Raw genomic sequence first — 21,647 nt, forward strand, 5'->3', positions numbered from 1 at the left:
ATAAAAGGGTATATAACTTTTAACGTGCGTGGAAAGACCTCAAACAAAAGTTTGTTCTATAATAAATGTAATTTATATTTACTTGCTCCTGAAAAAATAATAACCGTGACTCTTACAAGATAAGTCACCTTTTATATGAGATACATTATTAGCAAACTCTATCTGCAATCGATAGGGCTGGAGCGATAATAGTGATAAATACGGCTGGAGAGGTAGCACAGCGGGTAGGGCATTTGCCTTGCACGTGGCCGACCTAGGCGACCCGGGTTTGATTCTTCCGCCCCTCTCGGAGAGCCCGGCAAGCTACTGAGAGTATCTCGCTTGCATGGCAAAGCCTGACAAGCTCCCCATGCCATATTCGATATGCCAAACACAGTAACAAGAAGTCTCATAATGGATATGTTACTGGGCCCACTCAAGCAAATCGATGAACAACGGGAGGACAGTGACAGTGCAACAGTGCTATCTGAAACGTTTTTCTTAAACTGAGTCATTACCTTATGATTCTCTGCATTTTCCATGGCAAAGTAAGGTGGCATAGCAGTAACAATGATTCCAAGTAAAGCCGCTTGAAAGTACAGCTCCATTCGAAAAACGATGTCTGTAATTTCCTAAAAGACAATCACAGAACAAGAATGGAACTGAGAATGACTTCCCATTATCGAAATAACTTCTAACAGACTATGAAAACCTATGAAGAAATACATCATGGCATCTTCCAGGCATGGTTTACACAAAAGCAAAGGTGGCAGTTACTGACCCCAGAAAGATACACTATTAAACAGTGATTTGAACCTGTGTAAGTCATTGTACTTCCATATTTTAATCCACAATGTAACAATCTAGCATACAAATTAAGCTCTGTTATTCAATTTAAAATAATCCATAATGCCAGGAACTTGGACTGGAGCGATAGCACAGCGGGTAGGGTGTTTGCCTTGCATGAAGCCAACATGGCCGACCCGAGTTCGATTCTTCCGCCCCTCTTGGAGAGCTCAGCAAGCTACCAAGAGTATCTTGCCCGCACGGCAAAGCCTGGCAAGCTACCCATGACGTATTCGATATGCCAAACACAGAAACAAGTCTCACAATGTTATTGGGCCCGCTTGAGCCAGGAACTTGGGCTGGAGCAATAGCACAGCGGGTAGGGCGTTTGCCTTGCACGTGGCCAACCTGGCAGACCCAGGTTCGATTCCTCTGCCCCTCTCGGAGAGCCCAGCAAACTACAGAGAGTATCTTGCCCGCACAGCAAAGTCTGTCAAGCTCCCCGTGACATATTCGATATGCCAAACACAGTAACAACAAGTCTCACAATGGAGACATTACTGGGCCAGCTCAAGCAAATCGATGAACAATGGGAGGACAGGGACAGTGACAGTGCCAGGAACTTAAAATAAGCCAAACATGTGTGAGACCCCTAGTTTGATCCGTGATGCTATGTCGTGGTGTCCAGCATGGAGTCTTCATGCCTGCATCTCTGACCTGGCAGTGTCCCCCAAACATATCCCACAATACAGTTGGGTGAGGCCTCTATTTTAAAAACTTAACATAAAATGAATAATGTGTGTGAAAACCTGTAAACCTATGTTCATCCTGTTGGATATTAACCCTAAGTGTTTTAGGCTTCAGGGGTGAATTGCCCCTTTCCTCCTCCCAGAGAAGCTTATTGCGCCCTTGCTAGCATCCCTAATTTAGTGAATCTTTAACCTCTCCTTTGTGTTGGATATTAATCCTAAATGTTTCAGGCTTCATCAGTGAACTGGCCCTTTTTTTCCTCCCAGAGAAGCTTGTTGTGCCCTTGCTAGCATCCCTAATTTAGTGAATCTTTAACCTCTCCTTTGTGTTGGATATTAATCCTAAATGTTTCAGGCTTCATCAGTGAACTGGCCCTTTTTTTCCTCCCAGAGAAGCTTATCTTGCTCTTGTTAGTGTCGCTAATTTAGTTAAAGTTTATCTTTAGTTAAAGTTAACCTTTCCTTTGTATTTTACCTCTCATTGTCTCAGTTCCCAAGTCAGTCTTGACGACTTATAAGCCAAAACTTTCTGGTAATTCTGAACTTTGCATTTGTACTGCTCTGTATTTGAAGTGCTGTCTATTTGTACTTACTTTTCTAGTCCCCCTATAGCCTTTTTATATTTTACTATAGAGCAATGTTCTTTGGTTAAACACAGAAAGACCATTAATATTTGGGAGTTGACTGACTCTGAAATATATCTACTGGGCAAACGTCATAATTATTTGACTCAGGCTTCAGTTGCTGTAGTTCCTAACACCCCAAAAGAGAGGTCCCATCATGGGGACTGGGATGGACCCATGGCGAGTACCCGGAATCGACATGCAAGTTTAGAAAGCAAAAATGCATGATCTTGATGTAAGCTGTTGTGACTTAAGAGACAGGACCCCCATGTTCAGGAAGGATAAACTGAACTGGCCTGAGGACAGTCTGGGATTTAAGGTAAAAGCCTTGCTTGCTCTCAGAGCCCAGAGAACTAAGTGTTGGGATCTTTGTTTCTTACTGTGTTTATCCAAACAACTGCAAGTATTGATAACTTATACAACTAGAGGGAAAGAGGAAAGCAATATAGATGCTTCTTGGAGACAGAGTGTCTCCTTGCTTTATTCTCCCCCAAGAGAATTTCCTCTGCCAAATGTTTATCTCTGCAAATGATCAGTCACACCTATGTCCTTATCTCAAACCTCCTCAGGTGTCCTATAAGTATGCTAGCAGCTCTGCAATAAACCAGCCATTCTCACCATCAGAGTGATGTGATGTGGTCCCCAGTCTGCCTGTCTCTCTGTCTCTCTATCTGCTGGGGAGGCCTGGGGAGTTGGGCAGGCAGCTCTGAACCACCAAATGAAGACATGGTGCAGCAGCACCCGCATATTTTATTTTGTGAACTCACACACCCATGAGTGGTCCTACCAGCGATCATGATAATCTAAGACCGATCTTGGATAAGGTGCCTGGTGCCTGTACTAGGAGCCAGAGGGGATTTGGGTCTCCCCTTTTCTCCGCAGAAACAAAGCTGCACCCAATCTCACTTTCCTAGGGCAACCTGGGCATATTTCATGGCAGAGGAGACTTTTTATTCCCATAGGTCCCAAGTCCCCAAGGTTTCTTACCTACTTCCAAGACCCAGCAACCTGTTCTTTTTTTCCTGCTTTTGGGGTGACACCCAGGGATACTCAGGGGTTACTCCTGGCTCTTCACTCAGGAATTACTCCTGGGGGTGCTTGGGGAACAATATGGGATGCTGGGGATTGAAGCGGGTTGGTGGTATGCAAGGCAAATGCCCTCCTGGCTGTACTATCGCTCTGGCCCCAGCAACCTGTTCTAGATAAACAAGAGACAAATGCAGACGAGCCAGAATTAGGTATCACTCCCAACTCTCAACATGCCTTTGTTATTTAATCCTTGTTCTCTAAGAAGATACACACACACGGGACAAGGTAGGGACCAAGTAGGAGAAGAGAATCCACACTGTTATCTAGCAGAAAACCTTGTTCTTCTGTGAAAGGTGAGAGAAAATGGGCATCTTTATGATCCTTGGTCTTCTGAGTTTTTAACAATTTCTTAATTCATAACAAATGGTACTATAGAATTTGTCCCAAATTCTGGCACATGACATCTGGAAGACCCAGACCGAACAAGGCAAGCCTATACACATATGTAAGCTTAGTATTGAGAAGTGTGGAAATTAATACAACTATATTTGAATTTATTCCTACAGAATCTGATGAAAGGAGACGAAAATTTGGAATACCGATGACTATACCGGAGAACAGCAAGATTTAAAAGTCTCAATTCTTCCCTTCTGGTTTCCAAATATGGTATGGTCTTACTAGTGCTTAACAGAAAATGTAAGTTGCAAGTAATGAATATATGTAGATATAGTAACTGCCTAAAAATAATGTATAAGCATTTTATTACTATTAAGGAAACATAGATTCCAACAGTATTAATATTTATGATCCAGGTATATAATGTTGCTGCCCCATACCCACCACTACCACCAGTGTCATTATCCCTCCATCACAGTCCCTAAATCCCTCTCACCTGCCCCCTTCCACCTCACACATGCCCTAGGGGTTTGTTTTCATTAATCATTGTCAAATCCCCTGTTTAGCTTCCTTTTATACCACCTCTGAGTAAAATCACCTGGTGTAAGTCTTTCTACTTGTGACTTACTTGGCTTAACAGAAACCCTCTAGTTCTACGCATGTTTAAGTAAAATGCAGGAGTCCATCTTTCCTTATAGTTGGTTAGTAGAACGTCATTGTACATATACCACAATTTCTTTACCTACTCCTGGTTTGAACACCTGGGCCATTTCCAGCTCTTGGCAATTATTAATAGCACTGTAATGAATGCAGATACATTAAAAAAAAACTTTACAACTTCGTGTTTTGTGCTCTTGGACTAACACAGGATTGGAATTTTTAGATCATAAGGTACTTCCATTTTAACGTTTTTGAAGTCTCCTGAAGTTTTCCCAAGACAGCTAGCAAATCAAGAATGAATGAAGGTTTTTGTTTTTACTACATCCTTTCTAGCACTGGTTATTCCTGGCCTTGTTTTTATATAGGCCATTCTCACTGGTATGAGGTGATAACTCATTGTCATTTTGCATTTCTCTGATCACTATCAGTGTTGATGAACACTTTCGCATGTCACAATATAAGTGATGCCTTGTCTCTATCCACTACTGCCTTCTCAGATCTTTTACTCTATTTTTTATATTTTATTTTTTTAAATTCGAAGAACCATGGTTTACAATACTATTAATGATAGGGTCTACTGCATACAGTGTTCCGACACACACCCTCCACGAGAGTGTCCATGTGTCTCCACCATTGTCTCAGGATCTCCTCCTGCCCACCCTTCGTCCTTCCTAAACTCAGTTCTGTGGAACATTTGTCAGGTTCTGTTGTCTTTGGCCATCTGTTATTCCCATACTACATTTCTGCATATCTCACATAGAAGATAGCATGATCCTCCTCCGCCTCCTTCTCTTCTTCCTCCTCCTCCTCTTGCTCCTCCTTCCTCTGTATCTGTCCTTCTCCTTCTGACCCATTTCACTCGGTAGGATACCCTCCTCACTCCCTAGTATCCAGAAACATGTACGGGGGGGGGGGGGGGGGGGATGAGGGGGAGAGAGAGAGAGAGAGAGAGAGAGAGAGAGAGAGAGAGAGAGAAATGGAAGGAAAGGAGGATGAACTGAACGAGAGAGGGACTTCCACGATCCCTCCAACTATTTTTCTCTTTGTCAACCTTTCACAACTAAAGTTCTTGGCAGTTGTCCCTTCCTTATTTATTCATCCATTCACTGCTCAACTCTTGAGAGTCTGGCTGGTCACACCCATCTTCTGCAGTTCTAATCAAAGTCAGAAAAACTTCGTTTCTAAAGTCAAAGGACAACCTGATTAGTATGATTTTTTTTTTTTTTGTATTTTTAATCTTGATGAATAGCACTGGCTCTATCAACCATTCAGTTTCTACCAACTACAGGCTGTCATCCTCACTGGCTATATCCTAAGAACTATTAAATCCTGACATGTCTATCTCGTGTCTTTTTGAATCTATTAACATCTTACGATAAATACCTCCTAAAACCATAAATCAAGTACCACAATTTCTCAACTGGTTTACTTCGACAAATTCACGACTTGGCATCCATTCCCACTCCCGTCCCTCTAGAACATTCCACACTGACAGCTTAGGTGGGATTTTAAAGCATAGCGCTCGACCCATGTCACTCATCTGTTGAAAACCATTTATTAATTCCTTTAATCTAGTCAGAAGGGAGTGAAAATTCCTTAAGATAACACAAATGACCTTTCTTAGCCTGGTTTCTGCTAAAATATTAAAGTTTCATGACTCATCACTCTTACTAACTCTATTACATTAATGTCATAAATACATCACATTTCTGGAGTAATTTTCTTTTCACTTCCTAGCTTTGTACTTGCTGTTTCTTTATTGAGTACACTGTTCCTACCTCAGTTTTCAATGAGCAGTTGCTCTTGAAATCTTCACTAATTGCTTTCTACACTTGACCCCCAATCTTCCATCCCAACTTGCTCTGTGCCGGATATTCTTCTCATATAATGCTCTGTCTTTGTTTTACTACAGTACAAAGCTTCTTATGCATATTATCTCTCCCTGCCCGCTCCTTTGTCTGTTGCCTCCATTGTACTGAAAACTTCTTGTCCTCCATAGACTATCTCCCTAACATTAGAAAAGTGCTCAGCTTCTATAAACACTTGATAAACGAATCTAAGTGAATACTGAGATACGCTACGAGATTCTTAAAGAAAATATGACATCTCATCTTTGAACTATCACAGTCATGGTCACGGTCCTCCCGTTGTTCATCAATTTGCTCAAGCGGGCCCAGTAACGTCTCCATCGTGAGACTTGTTGTTACTGTGTTTGGCATATCAAATACCTCACGGGTAGCTTGCCAGGCTCTGCCGTGCAGGCGAGATACTCTCGGAAGCTTGCCAGGCTCTCCGAGAGGGGCGGAGGAATCGAACTCAGGTCGGCCATGGTGGCTGAGTGCAAGGCAAACTCCTTACCGCTGTGCTATCGCTCCAGCCCTTTGAACTATAAAGATAATTTTCAAACAGTTGATTAAGAGTATCAGGAATTTGGGGCTGGAGCGATGCCGTGCAAGCAGCCACGTCAGGTTCAATCCCCAGTATCACAGATGGTTCCCTGAGTACCACCAGTAGTAACCTCTAAGCACCTTCAGCTGTGGCCTCAAGAAGCCCCAAAAAATCAGGAATTCAGTATATAACAAAATAATTATGGTTTCATAAAAGGAACTTTTTTTAAAAACTCTATTGAGTACTCAGGTGAAAATATATGAGTTTTGTCATGCTGAGTTAATAATTCAACATGATAAAATTATATAAAAATATAAATAAAGAGTATGTATCACTGAATAGACTTCTCAGGAACTGACATACCTGATACATTTATGAAGAACTGATGCTTGGCTAAATTAAATTAACATTTTAGTCCACAAAAAACGTTTATGACTTCCTATAGACCAAACATGATTGCCACTCAATGCCTCTCTGGCAAAACACAGTACCCAAAAGAAGAGAGAGAGAACAAGGGGGAATGCCCTGCCACAGCGGCAGGGTGGGACGGGGGGGGGGGGGGGGAGGGATGGGGGGTGGGAGGGATGCTAGGACCCGTGGCGGGGGAGGATGGGCACTGGTGGAGGGATGGGTACTTGATCATTGTATAACTGAAACCCAAGCACAAAAATTTATAAGTCTATAAGTGTACTTCATAGTGTTTCACTAATAAAAAAAAATGATAAAAAAAAAATGTTTATGACTTCAAAAGTCATATCTAGAAGAAAAATAGTTTTGTTGTGGGCCACATTTAGAAGGGCTTGGGGTTGCTCCTGGTGGTGTTTTGGGGGGAAACCGGGGCCAGGGATGAAATCAGACCTTCACTACAGGAAGCAAGCACTTCCACCTTTGAGCTCCTTCTCCTGCCCAAAAATGATTGTATGGGTGAGTTCTCGAGGTTCTTTCAATAGACTAGCATCTGTATTTTTGATAAATATTACTTCTTTTGTAATCAACTTTATACTATGATTAATATAAAAATATGTATGCTTTACCCAAAAACATATACACTAAAGTAGAACTTCCTTGAACCCAAAGCCAATACAATATGCTCCTAAAATCAGAATGTAAGCAACCCCCAACTCAAGTTAAAAGAAGAGTAGAAAATGTCACAGGATGAAATGATAAAGATTTTATTAGCTACCATCACAAATTTAAATCATTATTTTATACATAAGTCCATATACACAGTCCCTCTCCTACACAACCACATGTGTGCATATGTGCACACACACACACACATTTAATAATTTGCTTACCTGGAAGAATGGGGTATTCCAAATTTGGATGCGTTCAGTTATATTTGCACGATAAAGATAGTAGTTACTAATCATATTCATCAATACTGGCAAAGAATAAACCATAGTACTGTTGAAAGCAACTGTAAAAATATATTCCTGCAATTTAAAAGAGAAATTTATTAATCCTATTTATTACTATTGGAAAAATATATTGTTGCCGTGCACCAAGCTCTTTTCACCAAGCAGTTTCTCATTAACTGTCCTAAAAGTTGATTCAACCAATAATAAAATTTAAAAAATTCTAAAATTTAATACAGAAAGAAAGTCTGGCCTGGAATCTACACATATTTTGATATCATAAACAAAAAATTGATGCCTTCTAGCTGTTCTATACTAATTCCCCACTAGGGCTAGCTTTTTCCAAAAGCAAATTCTAAGTCTATCTAGTAAGGAGAAGCCAGTACATAACTAAATCCAAAGAAAAATGTATCTTTTAGTGCATTCAAATGGACAGTCATTCACTCATGGTCATCGCTCTTACCGTCTCTGAATCCATCACATTTAAAGCTGCACTATGTGGAGAGGCTGCAACATAGTCACTGTCATTAAACATTGTGACCATTATGTTCTGGTCGGTCAGAAAGCTAATAAGATCATTGATATCTGAGTCTGCAATTAGAAAACAGGCAAATAATTTTTAAAAATTAGTTTAAATGAGAAACAGATGTAGGCTTTTAATAACACTGGGAAGAGCTCCCTCTTTAAATGGAACATCTCATCTTGATTAGCTGCGATTTCATTAGGAACATTAGCTCTGGAGTTAGTTAGCCTAGATTCAAATCCTAGTCATGCATACTTTGGGCCTTCAAACACAACTACAGTTCCTGTACAATTTTCAGTTGCAGCTACTGTTACTATTATTATCCACATTTGACACATAGAAATTAGTTCAATCATGGGAGGTTAAAAAATCTTTCTGCCGATTTAATATAAGAAGATAAATCAGCCAGAGTCAAAAAGGTAGAAACCAAGGAGTTAGGTAACACCATATACTGGCGAACTTAGTTGAACAAAGATGTTTTATAAGTGCCAATTACCTAACTTCCTCAAAGTTTTAAAAGGCATCATCAAGACTCTATCTGCATTCTTTAAACTGTCTGGAGCCAAGCAAAGCATTTTTGGATGCTGTCTTGAAATTATGACTCTACCAACATGCCTGAGGATTGTCAAACATGGTATTCTGGGGGTATGGAGAGAGACAGTACAGTGGGTAAGGTGCTTGCCTTGCCCATGGCCGGCCTGGGTTCGATCCCTGACATCCCATATGGTCTCCTGAGCTCCACCAGGATTGGCTCCTGAGTGCAGAGCCAGGAGTAAGCCCAGAGAACAGCCATATGTGGCTCCAGAACAATATCAACAACAACAACTGCCCCCCCCACCCCCCTCCACCCAAAGCGGTACTCTGAATATGTTGCTCCTATTCAATAGGAAATTTTGATAGACTTAAAGTGGTGATGGTGAATTTAATGTAGAACAGCTACATGTTGCTTCTACTACTGGATACCTAAAGCTTATGTAATATAGTACATTATTATTGACTACAAAGGTAAAGGTAAAGGTAAAGGCCCTCCCGTTGTTTGTCGATTTGCTCGAGCGGGCCCAGTAACGTCTCCATTGGAGACTTTGTTGTTACTGTGTCTGGCATATCGAATACGTCACGGGGAGCTTGCCAGGCTCTGCCGTGCGGGCGAGATACTCTCGGTAGCTTGCCGGGCTCTCCGAGAGGGGCGGAGGAATCGAACTCGGGTCAGCCATGTTGGCTGCGTGCAAGGCAAACGCCCTACCGCTGTGCTATCGCTCCAGCCCAAAATTAAACTAAAAAGAAAAACAAAAGTTTTATTAAGTGGTAGAAGTCAAAATATTTGGGGGTCAGAACAATAATGGGTAGCGTATTTCCCTTGCCATGCTGGGTTGGATCCCTGGCACCCCATACGGTCTCCTAAGTCCTACTAAGAATGATCCCTCACCTCAGAGGCAGGAGTAAGCCCTAAGCATCTCTGGTGTGGCCAAGAAACCAAAATCCAAAACACAAAGAAATTGAAAAATTTTACATGATCACCCAGACTTAAATCAAAATTTTCTTTCTGGCCTACATTACTTGGCACCAGTAAGTTTTAAGTTTCTGCAGAAAGGCCACACCTTTACCTTACATATATTTCTAAAATCCACATTTCTGATCTATGTGTACCCATCACCCCCTGCCCCAGCCATCACACATTCACAGACCTTCACACACTCTCACCAGTAGAATTTTGAAGAAGCAGACTTGTTCTGTATTTATGAGGTTTCTCTTCAGGTTTTAGAAAATATAAGTCTGGAACAAGTTTGATTGGAACCACAGCATTTTTAAAAGAGTGATGCACCAAAAACATAAAAATCTGAACTGCAAAAAATATTAAAAGCAGAAGCAACCTGAAAGGAAAAACATATACAGTTCAAGGCATATTAATATCTAGATCTATTTCAAAAGCCTTCCTTTACTTGATAGGATAAAGGTACTAATCTTACACTGGTAATGTGCATAGTGTTGAATTACATGCATGAGAAGTAGCACTGTAGCACTGTCCTCCCCTTGTTTATCAATTTCCTGGAACAGGCCCAGTAACATCTCCTTTGTGAGACTTCTTGTTACTGTGTTTGGCATACCGAATATATCACGGGGAGCTTGCCAGGCTTTGCCGTGCAGGCGGGATACTCTCAGTAGCTTGCCGGGCTCTCCAAGAGGGGAGAACCTGGGTCCGCCTGGTTGGCCGGGTGCAAGACAAACGCCCCACTGGCTGTGCTATAGCTCCAGCCCTGTGCATGAGAACCCATTATCAATAGCTTTGTAAACCACAGAATCTCAATAAAAATATAAAAAATAAAAGAAAAAAGTACTCACCCAAAAAAACAAAGAAATTTTTAAAAAATATTTAAAAGCATTGCACTGAAGAGCAGAATTTCTCCTCTCTAATCTCATGACAACCGTACTCAAAAAGTCAACAGTCAATGGAAAAATTTCAAGTTATAGAACTACTATTTTAGAACAGGATCACCCCAAAAATTCTATAAATAAATCAATAGGTACAACTTTTGAAAACCCAGATATCATGTCCATTTATATCTTATGTTCCTAAAAGGCCCCGTTGTTCATCGATTTGCTCAAGCGGACCCAGTAACGTCTCCATTGGAGATTTTGTTGTTACTGTGTTTGGCATATCGAATACGTCACGGGTGGCTTGCCAGGCTCTGCCGTGTGGGTGAGATACTCTCGGTTCCTAAAAGAAATGGTTCCTGTCCTACCTCTATGCTATTTGGTTTCTTTAAGTGTCAGAAAATAATGCAATATAAAAACATTTTAGATACAGGGATGAAAATTTAAATATGGTAAAATTCTAAAGGATTGATGTCTTTGAAATTTCATCCTCCCAACATTAAGTTCCACTGTTCCTTAAAGTATTAAGCAAAACAAAACACATTAAAGTCACAAAAAATGTATCTGTATGCAATCAGTCAACTACATAATTATAGTACTCAAAATCTACTTGTATCTGTAAGGAAGACATACTAAGTTAACCTGCAGTGATCTCATTATACGTGATAGAAATGGGCAGAAAGTTTGGATTATTGTACTTTGCATTTTATAATTTTCATAAAATACAAATTTTTATAAATTATTTTAAATAGCTGTTAACTACATCTAAGACAAATTTTCCACAGTACACTACATTGCATTCTACTTCTGAAAAAGTTACAAAGTTTCAGATTTTGAAAATGTCACGACTGAATACTATTTGGAAACACTAGGTCAAACAAAATCGATGAAATAAATTTTTTACTATGAAACTCCTAGTATTTTATATGCTGATAAACAACTCTTCTGGAGAGAGAAGATGCAATATTACCTAAGTACATAATGGTCATCTGAATATGTATTATTTAAAATACGTGTACATATGTGTAACACACATGTGACTATGTGTGTGTCATGGTTCGAATGATACACACATAGTTAGGTTCACCATTCCCCCCGAGTGCTTGTGCTAATGCCCTAAACCTGAACATAATGGTATTAGGAAATAAGAGGAGATTAGGGCTGGATGACGCCAAAAGGAATTCCTTCCGGATAGGATTATTAATTAGTGACTTCTCAGGAAAGAATTACCCAGCAGCTTGCTCTGATTCTCCTCAGCTCTGGACTGACAGGTCACCTGAGCATGCAACAAGCTGACGGCCGGCCATCAAGCCAGGAAGAGCCTTACCTAGACCCGGCTATGCTCAGGCCCTCCAGTCTAAAACTGCGAGAATTTCCATTTCTGGGGTTTTAAGTCACCTTGTGGTTCTCTTTTAATAAAAGAGAACATGGCAGCCCAAGCTAAGACATGTTTATTCGTTTGCAAGGAGTATTTCACTCAATATAAAGAAACATGAGACTTCAAATAAACATATTTTCTGTCAGTAATCCACAGGAGTATTGCTGATGCTTGACTTGGCTGACATTTCTTTGATCCTTAATGATAATTCCAAATAATTCAGTGCTTACCAACCTATGGAGACTCAGTTGAGATTAGTAAACTAAATTGAATAAATTCATCATTTTAACCACAGCTCCACCATCCAACTATAAAAGCTTGTCTTGCAGTTTCTTCATCTAACAAGGATCTTTTTGTATTTTTTAAAAAGGTGTTTATTAATGTTTGTAATATTTGGGCCATAGTGGGTAGGGCATTTGCCTTGCACATGGCTGACCCGGGTTCGATTCCTCCACCCCTCTCGGAGAGCCCAGCAAGCTACCAAGAGTATTCTGCCCACACGGCAAAGCCTGGCAAGCTACTCACGATGTATTCGATATGCCAAAAACAGTAACAACAAGTCTCACAATGGAGATGTTACTGGTGCCCACTCGAGCAAATCAACAAACAGCAGAAGGACAGTGCTACAGTACAATATTTGTAACAGATGCAAAGACCATCATAAAAATACAAATAAAAATTTAAACATAATTATAATAATTCCAAAAGTGTACACTTGAGAATACTATTTGCCATTTCCTTATTTTAGGGATAAGTTCTTTTTTAAATGCAAGCTTAAAAGAAAGGTGACATTCTAATGGCATTTGATGAAATTAATAGAAGAATGACTTTTTTTGGCAATGCACAGGGGTTACTCCTGAGTTTGCACTCAGGAATTACTCCTGGCAGTGCTCAGGGAACCATATGGGATGCCGGGAATTGAACCCGGGTCAGCTGCATTCAAGGTAAATGCCCTATCCGCTGTGCTATTGCTCCAACCCCAAAGAATGACTTTCTGATATTGTGAAATGATAACTCGTCTTTCCAAACAATCGATTGTTTACACCATACACATTGAAGGCGGTAAATCTAGTGGGTATCCCCACAAAACCGACTCAGTGGGCAGAAGAGAAATTAGCCTTACACTGATCTCACTGATTTGCTTTCACGTTTCAGGGAGAGCAGATGAAACTTGGCCATCGTCAACATCTGCTGCTTCCACAGGCGCATGGTGCTCACTTGGGTAGCCTTGGTTTCCGAGAGAATAAGGAAGCTCTGCTCCATTTCATCAAAAGATTTGGAATCCATCTCTTCCTCTGGTGGCCTCTGAGTAAATATGCTGTAGTCTAGTTGTCAAGACAAAAATGCAAAGGTAGAAAATTACGGATTATTACTTGAAGAGACGAAAACCTTTCTGAAGAACGTCAATTCTCAAGAAGCACATATCTGGGGTGTGATAGGGGACAAATGAAAACTCTCTTGAACTTTTGCATTGTTACTGAGGTTAGACACAGAGACACAGTGCTTACAGCCTGGGAAATTCTCTACTGGGTATAAAGACAAGAAATGTATGCAGATAAGGTCACCAAGAAACATGCCCAAGAATAATCTTTGTTAGCATCCTATCTAGAACAGTCATAAAATGTTGAAAGACCCCAGATGTCTCTCAATGGGTGAATGTATGGGCTGTGAAATATTCCTGCTAACAAAATAGTATAAAATGATCAAAATACAAGATAGTACAAAATAATGAAATCCTTATGTTACAGAACAGCATTATAGTTGTGCAACAAGCTACTCACAAATACACTAGTCTGATTCCTACTAGTATGACATTAAAAGTAGTGAGAAATAAGAGATTTTGTTGACTCCATTCTACCAAAATCAGACAAAACTAATTAATGGCCATAGAAATCAAGATCATAAAATTTAACTTCAAGAGATTAAAAACTGGCTTCAGCATTTAGCAAAGTCACACAGAATGATTTCTGAGACTTATCTATCTTAAAATTAAGCAAATATTAAAATTCTCAAGAGTGGATTGTTCTTCTCTTGGCGGCTTGCTAGCCGCCATTCACCAGAAGCCACTGGACAGTCAGATATGGGCGTGCAGTGGAGACACGCGGGGCCTCATGGGATGGGGGTGGAACCGGCCTTTCCTCCCTGTCCCAACAAGACTCCGAATCGCCACCCACAAACGGCCTTCCTGGCTCCTGATCAAGCTACTTAATGGCCATGATCCCAGAGATTCAGAAGCAAATCTCAGAACCCAGCAGGTTTTGGCAGAAATCCCTCCAGATTTATCCCTACGTAGAAAGTTTCTTTGGGGGGCAGAGGCTTTCTCTGGGTGGTAATCCATATATATTAGGGACCAGTAGATTGTTTCCATTTTGTTTTTTTCCCTCTCAGTTTTTACACTGTACAACAGCACCATTGAGGTATCCTTATTCTCTGATGGAGCCATCAGTGAGATTTGGTTTAAATTATCTGTGCTAGCAACAGCCTGAAATTTCTGTGGAGAAGGAAAGGTTTCAGACTCTTTCATCAACATCCCTTTCGTTGGCAACATGATTTCAGTAATCTGAGAGATTGATGGCCCCTTAAAGACTCCAGTGTGTGAAGGTTAATCGCTGTGCTGCAACGATCTTGTCTGTTGGTCCCTGTAAAAGTTCTCCTTCATTGTTTTTCGTTTGATAAGATTTTGCTTATTGCACAATTGCTTTAGGGTTAAATGAATTATATTAAGATTCCTTGAAATTACAACACTCCTTGATTAAGAAACTGAAATGTTTCCTGTCATTTACTCCCTTAAAGATTTAAATTAGTCTGAGTTATTCTTAAAAAATAAATTAAAAAGAGGGGGCTGAAGTGATATTACAGTGGGTTAGGGCATTTTCCTTGCATGCAGTCAACCCGAGTTCCATTCCCAGCATCCCATATGGTCCCCCGAGCACTACCAGGAGTTAATTCCTGAGTGCAAAGCTAGGAGTAACCCCTGTGCATTGCCAGGTGTGACCCAAAAAAGCTAAATAAATAAATAAATAAAAAATTTTTTAAAAATGAGGTAGAAAGAAATGGTCGCCAGGTTCCATTCCTGGAATTAATGACTGCTGAGCAGGTTTAGTACTGGTGGCCTCCAGGTCCCCAGCCCACTGGGTCGGTCTAAGCTGCACTGTCTCCAGTCTCAGCACTGGGAGGCCCACAGAGCAGGATTTGGTACCCCAAGTCCCAGCCCCAAGACTGTCTCAGCAGCACTTAGTGGGCACTTTCTAACATACGGACCCAGCTCTGATGTGTGTTACGCTAAAAGGATTATCAAGGCCCCACTGTCTTCCACACCACCAAAACTCTCATTGCCTTCCGGTGCTAAAATCATCTGTTCTCACTGTATTCTTCACAACAGTCAACAAATAACTGACCATTTCCTTCTTCTAAAAACCCTACTTTCTCTGGGTTTCACTGTAGCACTGTCCTCCTCTTGTTCATCAATTCGCTCAGGTGGGCACCAGTAACATCTCACAACAAATTGTGAGACTTGTTGTTACTGCTTCTGGCATACTGAATAAGTCACGGGTAGCTTGCCAGGCTTTGCCACGTGGGCGAGATACTCTCGGTAGCTTGCCGGGCTCTCCGAGAGGGGTGGAGGAATCAAATCCGGGTCGGCCGTGTGCAAGGAAAACACCCTACATACTGTTCCATCGCTCCAGCCCTGGGTTTCACTATCTCCTTTAAAAAAAATTTTTTTTAAAGAAGTTTTATTGGATCACTGTGAGATACAGTTACAAACTTCCATGATTACATTTCTGTCACACAATGCTTGAGCACCCATCCCTCCACCAGTGCATACTTTCCACCACCATGGTTCCCAGAGTCCCACCCGACACCCCCACACCACCCCATACCCTGCCTCTGTGGCAGGTATAATCCTTCTTACTCTCTCTCTAATTTGGAGCATTATGATTTGCAATACAGATACTAAGAGGTCATCGTCTTTGGTCCTTGGTCTACTTTCAGCACACATCTCCTTCCCGGGCGATTCCTCCAACCATCATTGACTTAGTGGTTCCTTCTCTCACTATTTCCTTTTGTGAAGAAAGAAATCACGGTTTCTTCCCAACTGCCTCTGTCCCCTCACTGCTCCATCACTTGCCCTTCTACTTTCATCTCTGCTTTCTACCTGAGTGACTGCATCATTTCCGTAACACCCAAACTTGTCTCTTTAGTTTTCATATCTTCATTTGACTACAAATGTGTTGATCCAACCACACTGCATATCCCCACATGAAGGTTTAATGACCATCCGAAACAATCTGACCCAAATTCATGCCTACATTAACTTCTTTCTATAAGATGCTGCTTCTTCCCCATTTGCAGGAGATGTCAATTCCATGCCATTATCAAACAGACAATTTAAATTGTTTCTTAATTCTTCCCATCCCCCTGGCCTGAACAATCTCTCAACAAGCCAGTGTCAATAACACTGAATCACTTAAATCTGTTCATGTTCCTCCTCTTTTCACCACCATCCTAGTTCCAGCTAAAATGAACTCTAATGATTAACTAACTGGTTTTTCTACTTTCACATATTACTTTGTAAGTCATTCATCATACAACAACAAGAATGTGTTTGTTAAAAACACAAGTAAGATCCTGTCACCATTTTGCTTTAAAATTCTTGGTAGCTTCAGAAGTACTAAGAACACAATCCAGATTTTTTCAAAATATGATTAAAAAAAAAAAAAAGCAAACATGCTGTGGCCCCTTATATATGCCTCTGTCCTTAGCACATACTACTTTCTCCTGACTCATTCAGATGCAGGTGACAGCATGCACCACATGACATACACCACATGACACAGGTGCAGTCATGTAGCCTTTGTTTTAGTCATCACAGACTTTCAACACACTCCTCAATGAATAGCTTGGCCGTAGTTCCCTTTACCTAGAATAAACTCTATGATAAACTCTTCAGCTATTTATCATTCTTGTTATCCAAATCAAGTTATCTATGTCTCAAAATCCCCCATTATTTCCTTCCTAATTCGTATCAATCTTTTTTTTTTTTTTTGGATCACACCCGGCGATGCACAGGGTTTACTCCTGGCTTCGTACTCAGGAATTACTCCTGGCAGTGCTCAGGGGACCATATGGGATGCTGGGAATTGAAGCCGGGTTGGCTGCATGCGAGGCAAACACCCTACACGCTGTGCTATTGCTCCAGCCCCAGCTCGTATCACTCTTAACAAATATTTTTATTAATTTATGTAACTGTCCCCACCCCACCCCTGTCCTTCTGCCACATTAGTTTTCATGTACTTATTTTTTTTTTTCTTCCATTAGTTATTTGTCTGGTTCACTGTGTAACCGGTGTTTGGTTCGTTTTGTGTTTACCTGCTTGGTCAATTTCTGCTTCAACTTCTAGCTTTAAGAACACATCTTCCAAAGTCGTCATTGAAACACCATAGGAGATAACACCCAAATTTGAATGGGCATCTAGAGCAGAAAATAAACCTAAGGGAAAAAAAAAAGATGAAAATGTTATAGAGCTAATCATATTACTCTGAATTACTCTAAAATACCTGGGGAAGGGCTGGGCCCTAGCAATGTCGTGGGCTGCCCCTGGTTCTGCATTTAGGGATCACTCCTGGCAGGGTTTAGGGGACCACAAATAGTTGTGGTCCACTATATGCAAGTGTTTAAACCTCATTCTATCTCTCCAGTCTATCCTGGACTATCACATAAGGGGCAGGTATATGGTCCAGAATATGTGAGACCCAGAGTTTGAAATGAGAGAACCACACAGATGCCTGAGAGAACCACACAGATGCCTGAGCAATATTGAGATTGAACCCGGTATCCCAGATCACTGCCATGTGTGGTTTCTGTAAGATGTTTAAAAATAAAATGCTCTTTGAAAACTATCACAAAATTTATTTTGCCAGCACTGTCAGATTTAAAGTTCTGACCTCAAGACCACCCCTTTATTTTTTTTCGTACTCAGGAATTACTCCTGACAGTGGTTAGGAGACCATGTGGTATGCTGGAAATCGAACCCAGGTCAGCTGCGTGCAAGGCAAACACCCTACCTGCTGTGCTATCGCTTCTGCCCCAGGACCTCTTAATTATTCTTAGCAATGCAAAGGATCACAAGGATTATTTGTTAATGAAAATAGACCTATTAAACACATATTATAAATTAACTTTAAGAAACATTTTATAGACAGAATGATAGGGAGAGCCTATTAAGTTGGCATAATGTTCATTAATAATTCTTTTTTTCTCTAAAGAGTCCAATGAAAATAATATAGAAAAAAATATATGAAAAAAATGCTGTGGGAATAGTCTTATCTATATCAATACTATCCTTTCAGTTACTAAGAAATTACTAAAAAAAAGGATAAAAGTCACTGAGCTTGAGATTCTCATAAATTAGAAAAATGCCACAATTAAAATGATTTGAGGGTATAAGGCATATAATTATGTATAACTATGTAATTCACTCAGGAATAATACGACTATAAAAAAAAGCTGGGAAAGAAAGATGGCGGCCACATGGGAGCCTGGTGGAGAGCAGGTCTGAGCCAGGAGTGGGGGCGCGATGGATACCTCATGGGACGGGGGGGGGGGGAGGGGGGGGGGCGTTCCGGCCCGTCCTTCACGCCCTACTGAGGTCACCAGTTGCTCCCCACGAGCGGCTCTCCGGCACGGCCACGGCCCCAGAAGCACAGAGACCAATCTCTTAATTATCTGACTCTCAGTAGAAATACTTGCAGGGTTAATAAATAAAATAGCAGAAATCCAAAACCATGTGGCCGCAATAGCGGCCGCACAACATCATTTAATTCTTGAACCCAGCTGTAGAAAGCAAATCATTTCACAATGCTTTTTCAGCATGGCTGATTTGGGGCGGGGGGGGGTAAAGTCTAAATAATAATGGTGCAACTTTTATCAAAACAATGAAGCTAGTCAAAGTAGACAGAGTGTTAACTAGAATTCATCTACCCCACAGACATTGGGGGAGGGGGTTGGGGGTTGGGGGGTTATTGGGGTTCTTCGTGGAGAAAAATAAGTATTGGTAAAGGGAAATGTGATTGATATTTGCATGACCAAGACCTAAACCTGAAAGCTTTGTAACTTTTCCCACAGCGATTCAATAAATAAATAAATGAAAAATTTTTTTAAAAAAAGCTGAGGACATACAAAAACAGCTACATGTGTACATTATATGCATATGTGTGTACTATTGTCAGGAGGCCTACACGCAAATGGAGTGATTTCTTTCTGGATAACAAGGCAAAATCCACCATTCACTTCATATATTAGTTTCTTGGATTCTGATTCTAAAAAAGAAATGCAGGAGAAACATATTAGCTTATAAGCCTGGTTTTCAAAATCGGAAATTCTGAACACCTCTGATCCTGGAAGAAAAAGTAACAAAGTAAACATAAAAACCTATTTGCAGATAGGTCAACAACCGAGAATCCAAGAAATCCACCATACCTGAAAATTTGTCCATGTCCCTGAAAGGTAAGCTGTATACAATCTGTTGATCATTCTGCTGCAGTAAAGTAGCTCCAGGTATGTGTTGTTTAACCAGAGAAGAAAGAGATTCGGTGGCACAATATTTGTCAATGTGCATGCTAGAATAAAATAACGAATCATTAATTTGTATAGTTGTTGAAGAAATAACAAAAATCAAATTCTCAGTGCTTTCAGTTTACATCAAAGACATAAAAACAAAAAGCCAACATTCAGGCAAAGCCTACACATATTAGCACCTGATCAAGGATATAACAAAGAATCAAAAAGTAAAGTCAATGAAGAATGAATGATACCTCAGACGGTAGCCAATTCCCCATTTACTTTTGAGAAATATTGAAGAACCAACACATTTCAGCATTCCCTGTGATATGACAGCTTTTCTGTCTGAAACAGAGATTCGTATTTCAATGTTTAAGTTTCAACAGCATTAAAAATCATCCTTTATAGTTTTTGAATAACTATAAAACACCAATGTATTATTATCTAATTAATGACAATAAACATGAGGAAAATACCAGGTGATCCCTTCTTATTTTTTAAATGAAAACATAGTGACAAATAGAAAACATTTAATTTACCCACAATAAAGCAAAGACCTATACACCCGGGCAGTCTAATTCTGGAGTGCGTTTTAATAACACTACTACAACTGTTTCAGACTCTTCCTAAAAGCCTTAATATTGCAAGCATGCTTCCGTAGTTTAATTTAAAGCCAAATGTGAAAATGACAAAAAGCAACATTTGCAATTGAATTTTGTGAAAAACCAAAAACTACTACACACACAATTGACGTGCCAAATCTATGACCTTAGAGCTACTTATCATAAACTAGAGAAAGAAATTACTTTACAGCTTTACTCTCAGATCTGTCTTAGTTATTTAAGATCATGGAGCTGTTGGTCCTAAATTGCTTACACTGCTGTTCTTGGCTCTGGGTCTCAAACACTGGGCCTCATACATGTAACACATGTGGGTTACTAATGAGCTCCACCCCTGACCCATAATAGGCCTGGCTCCCTTATACATGCACATGTGCCGAATTTGTTTATATTTTTGTGTGTTTATATTCTGCGATTCCACCCGGCAATGCTCAGGCCCTGCTCCAGGTTCTGCAATTACTCCTGGTAAAAGTGCTCGAAGAAGTAGATGGCTGGGAATTGAACCCAGGTCAGTGGCTTGCCAAGCAAACATCTATCCCACCATAACTGTCTCTCCAGTCCAACATATACTTAATCTATGCAGTAATGAGGGCCCAAGGACATAGTGCCTGCCTTATGTGAGGTCGCAAGTTTGATCCCCACCACTGTTTGAGAACTAGGAGTACAAATCTAGGTACTTCCATGGGTGCCTGATTCCCAGCTCACAACACAACCTTTGGTGGGCCACACCCAAGTATAGGAACACCTGAACCAAGAGAGTGACCCATAGAAGGTGACCATTAGAACACCACAACCAAAGGTGTTGACTGGGCATCACAACACCAGTGGAAACCACAAATGAAGTGGTGGCAAAAAAATTTTTTTGTTTTGTTTTAAACTGCACAAAACATTGTTAATATAGCAGAATGGGGACTGTTTTCTTATAAAAGCAAGTTTGTAAGGTTGACCTCTGACTCTGTAACTGAAAGTCTGGATTTTAGGGGGATTTTCACTACTTCCAGAACAGGTGATAAACTTGACAAATTAAAAAAGATTGTGCTGAACACCTGGCTTTCTTCTGGGATCCTGGAATTCTGGTACATGCCTGCAGCAGAAGCCCTGCTCAGAAGACCAGCACCCAATAACAACCTTCGGCAATTTGGCAGCAATATGGCGCAAGTGGGTTTCATTATTAGACAATGCTGTATCAGTGCGTGTACATCCTATGGGTTCCATGGGGAGAGGA

At 40.6% G+C, this 21,647-nt stretch overlaps 1 protein-coding gene across 1 annotated transcript in view; it reads right to left on the bottom strand.

Annotated features, from left to right (window-relative positions):
- Positions 1 to 21,647, bottom strand: part of ABCA5 (ATP binding cassette subfamily A member 5) — a 95,988-nt gene that overhangs the window by 37,751 nt on the left and 36,590 nt on the right. The window contains exons 16-23 of the mRNA XM_056126967.1: positions 20,057 to 20,147; positions 19,722 to 19,861; positions 17,613 to 17,732; positions 13,366 to 13,567; positions 10,193 to 10,362; positions 8,432 to 8,559; positions 7,909 to 8,046; positions 498 to 611 (exon numbers count right to left, since the gene is read on the bottom strand). Coding sequence (XP_055982942.1) covers positions 498 to 611; positions 7,909 to 8,046; positions 8,432 to 8,559; positions 10,193 to 10,362; positions 13,366 to 13,567; positions 17,613 to 17,732; positions 19,722 to 19,861; positions 20,057 to 20,147 — 1,103 coding nt within the window. The remainder of the gene's footprint in view (positions 1 to 497; positions 612 to 7,908; positions 8,047 to 8,431; positions 8,560 to 10,192; positions 10,363 to 13,365; positions 13,568 to 17,612; positions 17,733 to 19,721; positions 19,862 to 20,056; positions 20,148 to 21,647) is intronic.

Source organism: Sorex fumeus, unplaced genomic scaffold, assembly GCF_029834395.1.
Source record: "Sorex fumeus unplaced genomic scaffold, SorFum_2.1 ptg000063l, whole genome shotgun sequence".
Classification (NCBI taxonomy): Eukaryota; Metazoa; Chordata; class Mammalia; order Eulipotyphla; family Soricidae; genus Sorex; species Sorex fumeus.